We start from the raw sequence: 12,106 nt of genomic DNA, 5'->3' as shown, positions 1-12,106 counted from the left end.
TAGTAGTCTTAAAAAGTCTAAGAATACAAGTGATGAAGACGGTGATGAAGTTAACCACAAAACATTGTTTTAACATCTGTAGAGGATTTCATATTTTTTTCTTAAAAATTAGTTATATAAAGCCAGGTGTGATGACACATGCCTGAAATCCCAGCAGCTCAGGAGGCTATGACAGGACAATTGTGAGTTCAAAGCCAGCCTCAGCAAAAGTGAGGTGCTAAGCAACTCAGTGAGACCCTATCTCTAAATAAAATACAAAATCGGGCTGGGGATGTGGCTTAGTGGTCGAGTGCCGAGTGCCCCTGAGTTTAATCCCCAGTAACCCCCCACCCGCTTTGCAAAAAAAAAAAAAAATAGTTATATATTTAGCCTGGGGAACTAGTCATTGCAATGGCACAGGTGGTTAAGCAAGTGGCCTTGGTCTACTTAGGTGCATTCATTTCTACAAATATTTTTAATAATTTAATATTTTATATTGTAGAAATATCTGTGAGTCCTAGTCCTAGATCTGTGTTGAGTATAGAAAACGTCTAATTACTTCCATTTCTCTAAAGACCACCCTTTAGTCTCTTTTAAGTCATTTCTTTTATAAGCTAATTAATTCCTTCAGTCATTAGTCCTATGGAATAGTTTCCAGGTTCATGATTCTCTTTTGAATGGCACCAGTATCAATATCCACTTAAAATATTGTATTCAGAAATGTATGCAGAGATGTCTAAATGCATGCATGGGAATTTTATTCTCCTTCAGCTGGCATTATACTTCTATTAATGCTATCTGAATTTGTACCACCCTTTTAGCCTCCACATCATACTTTACTTAATAGGCACTGTAACAAAAACCTCTGAGCCTCTTTCAGAATACTTTCAGTGACTTCTGTCACATGTGGTATTTTTGTGATTAGTTGCTTAAACTTCAAAGCTGCAATTTGAATTTATCATGATTATATTTTTATTAATTTCATTTGAGTATACTTTTTAGCATATGAATATTTTTATTCATTAACAGCATTAAAATTTCTGCTTATGTGTCTCATAATAGATGGGTTGGGGTTGGGGGTTGGAGGGAGGAGTGGAGGTTCACAGGATTGGGGTAGGGGGATGGGGAAGAAGGACGGAGGAATAGCAATGGGAAAGACAGTAGAATGAATCAGATATAACTTTACTGTGTTCATATATGAATACATGACCAGTGTAACTCCACATCATGTACAACCACAGAATGGGAAGTTATACTCCATGTATGTATGCCATGTTAAAATACATTCTACTGTCATTGATAACAAAAGAACAAATAAATAAATAAATAAATAAAATTCCTGCATACTTTCACATTACCTGAAGGTCTATAGGAACCAACTAAGTTATTCATAAACAAGAGAAATCAAATGTAGAACCTTTAGGAAGTAGCACTAAGGACCTTTTCTGAAATGACAAGGTCTGTTAATTACCAAATTTTTTGGATGTAGTTTTCAACCATCTAGGCTTTTCTAATGCTAGTCTTTTTTTGTCAGTTGCCTTGCAGACATCAAGATATACTATGTTTGCATGGTGTTCTCTATTTAATAATTTCATATCTCTTTCAGAATGTGGGAAGGAAGTTCATTGGACATGAACTATACCTAATGCACTCATGTGTATCATACATAATTCCATCCTTGGTGAGCACTGTACCACTGAGACACACCTGGGCTCCATCCTTTCCTGAATATAAATATCCTATTGAGAAAAAGGGAGAGGCTTAATCCTAATATATAGGATAAAATAATTATCTCTAAAGAGATTTAATTTAAAAGTTTTTTTTTCTGTTTTTCATTTAATATGCATTTGTTAAATATCAATTTCATATCAGACAGAAGACAACACAAAACTGAATAAAATGTGGTTAGGGTTAACATTTCCTAACTTCTAAGGGTTTTTTACCCTCAGAAAGCTTGTATTTAAGAGGAAGGTAAGATATGTATACATATTGCAGAATCTATTATTAACTTCTAATCATACAGAAGTACAGAGTAATGCCTGAATTTAAAAAATAAAGACTTCTGATGGAGATATGGAAGAGTTCAGGGAAGTTTTCATGTAGAAATTGAGTTAAGGGTTTGTCAGAGACTGGAGAATATGTATGTACTAAGAAATGGAACCAGCATTAGAGAGCACCAGCATCAGGAAATGTATCATGTTTGTGAAGCAAGGAATCATGAAATTTGACTGCAGCACAGGATGTGTGAGTGGGAAAAAAAAAAAAAAAGGTAGATTGAGGTACTTCAATGCCCTGATAAGATTCAAGATTTTGGGGCTGGGGTTTCAGCTCAGTGGTAGAGCACTTGTCTAGCACATGTGAGGCACTGGGTTCAGTCCTCAGCACCACATAAAAATAAATGTATTGTGTCCATCTACAACTAAAAATATTTTTTTAAAAAAAGATCTGAGACTTTGTTAAAAAGTGGGGAATCTTTGAGATTTTGATTCAGAAGATCAATGTAAGTAAACTAAGTTATAAGAGCATTCATTTATTCAATCAATATCTATGTTTTATTTGCCTTCACTATACTAGAGATAAATGAATAAAAACAGGCATAGTCCCTGCCTTCGGGAATTTTAAGGTAGAAAGAAATTATTCAATAGTAATGCTACTATAAAATTGACCTGAGGAGACTAAGGAGCATCATATGGTCCTATGTGAGCATGTAATGGGGTCTTACTTCCAGAAGGATGTCAGGGAAGAATTCCCCTCACAGGATTTTCATGTTAAAGCAAATTTTTGAAAGCTGCGGATGAGTACATTAAAAACTAGTTGAAAAAAAAAAACAGGGTAAAGCTATAATGACAAAGGTTTATGCAAAGCCCCTGCAACTAAAGGAAAATGGTGAGTATAAGGACCTGCATAGAAGAGTAGGGGATAGTAGGAAAACTGAAAGCAAAGTTCACAGACCATAATATCAAAAGTAGATAAATTTTCTTTTTCAATTTTTCTTTTTTCTTGTCCTTTTTTCTTTTAGTTTTTTAATTTTTTTGTTCTTGTTTTAACCTAGCATTAGGAAACCTGAGGTTAAAAACTTTTAGTAAAGATCCTTGATATCTGATGGTGTCTGCTGCTGTATTTTTAATAAAGGTAATTCACCCATCAGGCATTTTTAAGAAGAAACCATAATGACATTATTTTCTTGATATGTAGGGTTGGATGTGTCCAGAGCCTGCATCAGAAAGGGAGGACTTGGTATATTTTGAACATAAATCATTTACTAAATTGTGCAAGGAGCATGATGGAGAACTTACTGGAGAAGAAGAAAACAGTGTAAATGCACTAGAACGGAAGAGTGACAACCCCCTAGATATAGCTGTAACCAGGCTGGCTGATTTGGAGCGGAACATTGAAAGAAGGTATCTGAAGAGCCCCTTAAGTACCACCATTCAGATCAAACTGGATAATGTGGGCACAGTTACTGTCCCTGCTCCTGCACCATCCATTAGTGGTGATGGTGACGGGTAGGTTATTGAGATTAACTTGAAAAATTATTGTGCTTCTTTGCTAAATGGAGCCTATTTTCTATTGCCTGTTATCTATGTATCTTCTTGTATGTCTGTGGTCCATATGGATCATGCTATTTGCATGGTGCTTTGTAAAAACATTTTTTTTTTTGTTATGTGCATTGATAATCCTGCAAAGTGATCTTACATTTACCTGGTTGTGACTAAGCTTTAAGGCACGTAGCCACAGTCTGTGCACTACATCAAATTTAGTTGCTTAAACTTTATACTTATTGGCTGTTACATGTTTTTGTCATTGCTTGGCTTTCAGTGTGATGATTGTTTCACATTCAGTGATCATAAATGTGGATATGACCTACTTAATTTTTCTATATTTCAATGCAGAATTGAAGAGGATATTGCTCCAGGGCTCAGGGTATGGAGAAGGGCATTATCAGAAGCTCGCAGTGCTGCACAGGTAGCACTGTGCATTCAGCAATTACAGAAATCAATAGCATGGGAAAAATCAATTATGAAAGTTGTAAGTGTTTTTATTTAAGAAATACTATAACTAATTTACTTTGTCCTGTTTTTTTCCAACCTCCAGATCTTAATTTTATATTAGCTACTGTCACAGTAATTTATGCTGTACTAGAGAGTTTGTCTAATTCTTAAATACCATATAAAAATTTAATAATTTCCTCCTTGAGTTTTTGAAGGAACCTACTAAATTTGTTGCCTTTGATTTTTTTAAATCTTGCTTCTGCCTCCTTTTGATGTTGTTTATAATTCTAACTTAAGTTGTTTTCTACATTCTGCTGGTATCACTCAGTTGTTAATCTAAATAATTTTGAAGGTCCTTTCACTCTTGTCAACATTCCAGTTGCTAACATTACCTATAACTACTGCATTCCTAAAATGTTTTATTTTTCTATCAGTTTTCATATCTTTAATGCTAAAAAGTCCTCAGATAAATAAATCCAAAATGAACACAGCTCTAATTTCAGTTATGTGTTTGCATCTAATATAGTTATATGGAGAGTAGATCTTTTAGTCTTTCCTACAGTGATTAAAACTGGTTTTTCACTTTCTATGTACAATTTCAATTAGTTATTATTAGCCCAATTAATTATTGTCCTATAGTAAGCCTCTACTTTGTCCCAGGCTCCAAAATGCTGTGTATTCAAAAGATTTATATTCTGAAGTGAGACTTATTTTTAACCATGTATAAGTGTCCTCTTGTCTACTTTCTATATCATATACAGAATTATCCAATATATGTAGACTTTTATGAATCACTTTAACATTTACTTTTGAACTTGCTTTAAAATTTAAACATTTGAAATTTGTTTTCATGAATGGTTGAAAGTAAAATTCCTTTACTTAAACAGTCATTCCCCAAAGGAAAGATCCTTAAATAATTTATCTTTCTTTCATTCATTTTTAGCTCTATGCTTAGACTTACTCAAGGCCTAATACATTTTATACAGATACATTTTTCTTCTATGTGTGGTTTTTCTTTTTCTTTTTTACTTCTTCCTAACATGTAATGGAATTTGTAAAATATGCTCAAATTTAGGTCTTTCTCAACCAAATTTGAATACATTATAAGTTTTAAGATATTGTTCAGTTCATCTGACAGCATTTATACTGGGTAAAAATATTTTTTCTAATAAAAATTATTATTAAAATGAGTTTTAAAGTCACGTTGGACAAATGTATTTGCTGAAATATAGGTGATAATTATCAAAAAAGATTGAGTTTTACATCAAAATGAAACTTGTAGATTTTTTTTTCTATCCACACCAAAATAATAATCATGGTGAATTTTGCTGTAAACCTAAACAAATAAAATCTGTTCTTATATTATTTACTTTCTACAATCTAAAGCATTCCTTCCATTTTCACAAATTCATTAACCTTACCTATGTTATTAACATGCCTTTATCATCATTTAACTCTACTTCTCATAATGTTCAATTTGGAAAAAAAATGTCTAATAATACTTTATTTGCAAGCTGGTGCTGCAGCTCAGTGGAATAACACTTGCCTAAACAAGGTCTTGGGTTTGACTCCCCAGCACTGCAAAAAGATAGGAAGGAAGGAAGGAAGGAAGTGAGGAAGGGAGGAAAGGAAAGGAAAGGAAAGGAAAAAGGAAAGGAAAGGAAAAAGGAAAGGAAAAAGGAAAGGAAAAAGGAAAGGAAAAAGGAAAGGAAAGGAAGGATTAAAAACATTATTTGCTATGGAACTGCTTTTAAAAGAAGGTGAGAATTTCGTATTTAAAGATTAACAAGCCAGTTGCAGTAGTGCATATCTGTAACCCCAGCTACTTGGGAGGCCAAAGCAGGAAGATGGCAAGTTTGAGGCTAGCTTTAGCAGCTCAGTAAGACCCTCACAATAAAAAAATAAATAAAAAGGATGGGGGATGTATCTCAGTGGTAGAGCCTCCCTGGGTTCAATCCCCAGTACAAAAGAAAAAAATTAATAAGCACTATATAACCTTAAATTAAAGTAACATGTTGATGTGTTCAGTACCTTTAGAAATGCTCTCTTAGCCAGAGACCTAGCTTACCAGGAAAGAAGGAGCTGTCAATTTGCTGCCCACGATATGCTATTGTTGATGTTAAATAATAGGCAACATCCACTATTTTTAATATAAGAACACTATTTTTAACTATTCAAACCAAATATTAATACATTTTTTCCTCTAACATTGTGAGTTGTTACTGACTTTTCAAAACTTATTTTATTTGCTTATTTTTGTATGTGGTGCTAAAGATTGAACCCAGTGCCTCATACAGCTAGGCAAGCGCCACTGAGCCACAACCCCAGCACTCACTCTTTTCTTTAAATGTATCAAAATTAATTTTAAATCACAAACATGAGAGGTAAAACAGACTTTACAATATCTTTATCTATTGTAGAAAGCAGAATTGACGCATCATCATGAAATCTGATTTTTTAATATTATTATAGGGATTTAAATATAATCTTCTGAATTTCTCAATTATGTTTCTGTTTCTACAATAGATGTTTTAAAGATGTAACTCATTTTGCAAAATAACTAACCCCATCTTATAGTATTTAGTGATAATAGTATTAGGAAGTTCATAAAAAAGATACTTATTGGGCTGGGGATGTGGCTCAAGTGGTAGCGCACTCACCTAGCTAGCATTGTGAGGCACTGGGTTCGATTCTCAGCATCTCTAAAAAAAATAAAATAAAGATATTGTGTCTACCTAAAAATAAATATTAAAAAAGATACTTATTGAAATATGAAACTCAACTGCTTTTGCTGCTAATTTTAATATTACATATACAGTAGATGTATTGGATAGATATTTGTTAGCCTAAATAGTATGTATTTTGATAAGGTTCTTAAGCTATCATTGTTATACATATTGACTATTTTGGACTTTCCAAGACAGATGTAATAATAAATAATAATTAAACAATTAATAAGTAAACAAACCTAGTTTGAGGTTATATAAATAGTTAACTTTAAATTAGTATAAATGAAATTCAGCTTAAATGTTTTCATTTTTTAAAATATTAATGGCAGGACACTTTTAACTATGACTGGAATTTGAAGTAAACATCAAAAAAAATTTAGTGCTTACTATTTTTTTGTTTTTACTTGACTAACTTTTCTTCTTTTCCTTTGTGAAACTTGCTATACAAAATATGTATGCATGGAAGAAAATCTCTTAGTAATAAAAGATTTTTTCAATAAAGAAGAAATGATTATATTGTGGGTTCTAAAAAACAAATCATGACCTCTTAAATTCTATAATATATTCTATCTATATTTTCTTTTGAAATCATTTCATAAAATTAATTTTCTACTCGTGTGGCATATGTTTGATTTCAGTCAATTTTCCAACTTTCCTGGTTTGGGCACATTTTTTAGTGAATCACAAGACATAGGTGGATAAAGCCTAGGGATATCTTTTATTATTGTATATAATTATATACTAATACAAGTTTCTTAATCTTGATCTTCAAAATTAACTCTTATTTCTTTCTCAGAATATCATGAGGATGCTAAGATAAGCAAAAAATGAAACACATTTTAAAAACACCATGTATTAAAGCTATTCATTGCTTTATGTGCTCTAATGTCATGTTAATATTTCATATGTTAATGTATACATGCTTCTGAAGTGTGTGCAGGCATTCAACTTCTAGCTTTGTTCTTTGCAGTGTACCTGAAATGTGCATTGACCCCAATAGAACTGCTCACCCCGTCATGTGGTCCATATCTGTGTAACGAGAGATACATAGATGTGTATGGCTATTGTATATTTGTTAGCAAACGGAATGTTCATTACTAATATAAATGAGAAATTATGGTGTATATAACATCCCAGTAACTATTATTCATAGCAGAGGGTTAATTCTAAATAATTTTTCATATATTATAGTACTGCCAAATATGTCGAAAAGGAGATAATGAAGAACTTCTTCTCCTTTGTGATGGCTGTGACAAAGGCTGTCATACCTACTGCCATAGACCCAAGATTACAACTATACCAGATGGGGACTGGTTCTGTCCAGCTTGCATTGCTAAGGTAAGACTGATGTAGAACTAAACTTTTTAATAACAAGATCGAAATGCAGACTTTTATGGCAGTTTCTTTTGTGAGGTACAATTCACATACCATAAATTCACCATCTTAACAATTCAGTGGTTTTTATTGTACTCACAAAGTTGTACAAATGCCACCACTAATTCAGAACATTTTCATAACCCCAGAAAGAACCCTTTGTACCCGTTAACAGGAACTTCCCGTACCTCTCTACGCCTAGTATTTGGTAATCCCTATTTCTTATGGATTTATCTATTCTGGTCATTACATATAAATTTAATCATACAATATACGGCCTTTAGTGTTTGGCTTCTTTCACTTACCACAATGTTTTTTTAAAGTTCATCGATTACTTACTTCCTTTTTAGACATAAGTATTATTCCATTGTATGGTTTTACTACATTTTGTTTATCCATTCATCAGCTGATGGTGGTCTCCACCTTATGGCTGCTACGAATAGTCTGCTTTGAACATTCACATGCAAGATTTTGCTTGAATATGTGTTTTTGGTTCTTTTGGGTATAAACCTAAAAGTAGGATTGCTAGATCTTATGGTAATAAGCATCTGTGTTTAACATAATTTTCTAGTCACGTTTGAGATAGAAACCTGTGAACTCTCATACCAATTAAGAGAGAAGCAATACAATAAAAGAGAAAGAAATGGGTTTGGTAATTAAAAGGTAAAGGAGTAAGAAATTTTATGGATCAACATATATTCAAGGTCACACTTTTTGTTAGGTATTCTCTATCCCCCAGTCACTGTTCCCCAAGTTTAAGTTATTGACTACTGCCTCTCCAAAGACTGAAGTCCAAATTTCCATTTGTCTATTGTACCCTTTCTTTCCAGTTCACTCCCTCTAGTCCTTTGATCTCAGTAATCCTTTGATCTCACTTGAACCTTCAATATATTTATCTTAAGACCTTATCACTCTCTTCTCCCTTCATGTCCTCTCTTTCCACCTAATCTGACTTATGTCAATATTCCATTATCATAATCTACATATTTTATTATAAATCATTGAATTTACTGTTTGCTTCTTTCTCACTTTATGAAATAAAGTATTATTCTAGTTAATCCAACTCTGTCTTTTCTAGCACCTATTAGTTATAAGAAAAATGCTGATATGAACATTCGTACACGTTTTTGCCTGAAATACAAAATGCAGCCTTTTAAATACAAGGTTCTAATTAGGCCTTTAATAATGTCTGATGATTTATTTCCAGTTTTGTTCCCTCCATCCATTCTGAGATAATGATCTTATTTCTCATTCCACTGAGAAAATGGAAGCCTTTGGAAGAAAACCACATGTATCATCCTTCAGCATCAGGGCTCATATCCTTACCTTCTCTCCTGTTGCCCTTAGCTTCTGGTGCTCCTAACTGAGCCAGTTTCCTTACTCATGCCTCAGGGACCATCCCTCTTACCTCCTTAGGAACATCCTACTTTTTCTCTCATCTTAAGAAAAACCTTCTGCTTTCACTTCTCCCTTGATCCACTTCCCTTGTCTCTCTCATTCCCTTTACACAGAAAATTTCTTGGAAAGTTTTCTGTTCTGATTCTCTACACTTGATCTTAGCCAAAAGGCCAAGGAACAATGCCCCAATTTCGAACCCCAGTTCACTCTTGAACTTATTCTAGTCAATTCCACAGCTTCTCCAAAATAGCTCTTATCATGGCCACAAATTTGATCAGTGCTTAGCTTATTTAACCTGTCAGTTACATGTGAATACAGTTGAACAGTCCTTCATTCTTTTGAAACACTGTTTTTCACTTAACTTCTCAGATTCCATACTTGCCAGGTTTTATTCCTCCTTTTGTTCCTTCTCAATCTTTGCTGATTTTTTTTTCCCATCTGCTTGATCTGATCTCAACTTGGGGCTATCATCTGTAAAATAAGATTATATCTACTTTGTAGGAATTTGTGAGGATAAAATAAGATCATGTGTGGGAGAGTTTTTTTAAATAAATGTAGAGTTCTGTAAAGTGTTTATAGTAAAATTTTATTATATTTTAGACCATGTTTTATAAGTGCCTAAGTGGCATGTTATTCAATAGTAGTTGTTTTGGACTTCTTATTACTTGATAATTTTTGTCATATATAACTAAATGTAGTTCAACAGTAATCTTCACTGGCTGTACATAAATGACTTTTAGCTTCATAACTGTCAAGTTATAGAGAATCTACTCAATATTTTTTATTGTTGGTTGTTCAAAACATTACATAGTTCTTGACATATCATATTTCACACTTTGATTCAAGTGGGTTATGAACTCCCATTTTTACCCTGTATACAGATTGCAGAATCACATCAGTTACACTTCCATTGATTTACATATTGCCATACTAGTGTCTGTTGTATTCTGCTGCCTTTCCTATCCTTTCCTATCCGCCCTCCCCTCTCCTCCCCTCTTCTCTCTCTACCCCCTCTACTATAATTCATTTCTCCCCCTTGTATTATTTTTCCCTTTCCCCTCACTTCCTCTTGTGTGTAATTTTGTATAACCCTGAGGGTCTCCTTCCATTTCCATGCAATTTCCCTTCTCTCTCGCTTTCCCTCCCACCTCTCATCCCTGTTTAATGTTAATCTTCTTCTCATGCTCTTCGTCCCTACTCTTCTTAGTTACTCTCCTTATATCAAAGAAGACATTTGGCATTTGTTTTTTAGGGATTGGCTGGCTTCACTTAGCATAATCTGCTCTAATGCCATCCATTTCCCTCCAAATTCTATGATTTTGTCATTTTTTAATGCAGAGTAATACTCCATTATGCATAAATGCCACATTTTTTTTATCCATTCATCTATTGAAGGGCATCTAGGTTGGTTCCACAGTCTTGCTATTGTGAATTGTGCTGCTATGAACATCGATGTAGCAGTGTCCCTGTAGCATGCTCTTTTTAGGTCTTTAGGGAATAGACCGAGAAGGGGAATAGCTGGGTCAAATGGTGGTTCCATTCCCAGCTTTCCAAGAAATCTCCATACTGCTTTCCAAATTGGCTGCACCAATTTGCAGTCCCACCAACAATGAACAAGTGTACCCTTTTCCCCACATCCTCGCCAGCACTTGTTGTTGTTTGACTTCCTAATGGCTGCCAATCTTACTGGAGTGAGATGGTATCTTAGGGTGGTTTTGATTTGCATTTCTCTGACTGCTAGCGATGTTGAGCATTTTTTCATGTACTTGTTGATTGATTGTATGTCCTCCTCTGAGAAGTGTCTGTTCAGGTCCTTGGCCCATTTCTTGATTGGGTTATTTGTTATCTTATTGTCTAATTTTTTGAGTTCTTTGTATACTCTGGATATTAGGGCTCTATCTGAAGTGTGAGGAGTAAAGATTTGTTCCCAGGATGTAGGCTCCCTATTTACCTCTCTTATTGTTTCTTTTGCTGAGAAAAAAACTTTTTTTAGTTTGAGTAAGTCCCATTTGTTGATTCTAGTTATTAACTCTTGTGCTATGGGTGTCCTATTGAGGAATTTGGAGCCCGACCCCACAGTATGTAGATCGTAGCCAACTTTTTCTTCTATCAGACACCGTGTCTCTGATTTGATATCAAGCTCCTTGATCCATTTTGAGTTAACTTTTGTGCATGGCGAGAGAAAGGGATTCAGTTTCATTTTGATGCATATGGATTTCCAGTTTTCCCAGCACCTTTTGTTGAAGATGCTATCCTTCCTCCATTGCATGCTTTTAGCCCCTTTATCAAATATAAGATAGTTGTAGTTTTGTGGATTGGTTTCTGTGTCCTCTATTCTGTACCATTGGTCCACCCGCCTGTTTTGGTACCAGTACCATGCTGTTTTTGTTACTATTGCTCTGTAGTATAGTTTGAAGTTTGGTATCGCTATACCATCTGATTCACACTTCCTGCTTAGCATTGTTTTTGCTATTCTGGGTCTTTTATTTTTCCATATGAATTTCATGATTGCTTTCTCTATTTCTACAAGAAATGCCGTTGGGATTTTGATTGGCATTGCATTAAACCTATAGAGAACTTTTGGTAATATCGCCATTTTGATGATGTTAGTTCTGCCTATCCATGAACAGGGTA

General features: G+C 34.0%; 1 protein-coding gene across 18 annotated transcripts in view; it reads left to right on the top strand.

The window, feature by feature from the left end:
• The window catches only part of BAZ2B (bromodomain adjacent to zinc finger domain 2B), a 373,522-nt gene that overhangs the window by 350,046 nt on the left and 11,370 nt on the right, over positions 1-12,106 (top strand). For 14 of the 18 annotated variants that reach the window (XM_081261487.1, XM_081261490.1, XM_081261485.1 and 11 more), the window contains 3 exons: positions 3,175-3,485; positions 3,873-4,008; positions 7,892-8,038. In XM_081261487.1, the coding sequence (XP_081117613.1) occupies positions 3,175-3,485; positions 3,873-4,008; positions 7,892-8,038 (594 nt within the window). The remainder of the gene's footprint in view (positions 1-3,174; positions 3,486-3,872; positions 4,009-7,891; positions 8,039-12,106) is intronic. The other 4 variants (XM_081261484.1, XM_081261476.1, XM_081261480.1 and 1 more) reach the window with 2 other exon arrangements.

Source organism: Spermophilus citellus (assembly GCF_964194105.1).
Source record: "Spermophilus citellus genome assembly, chromosome: 11".
Taxonomy (NCBI): domain Eukaryota; kingdom Metazoa; phylum Chordata; class Mammalia; order Rodentia; family Sciuridae; genus Spermophilus; species Spermophilus citellus.
This window is presented reverse-complemented; position numbering and strand designations above follow the sequence as displayed.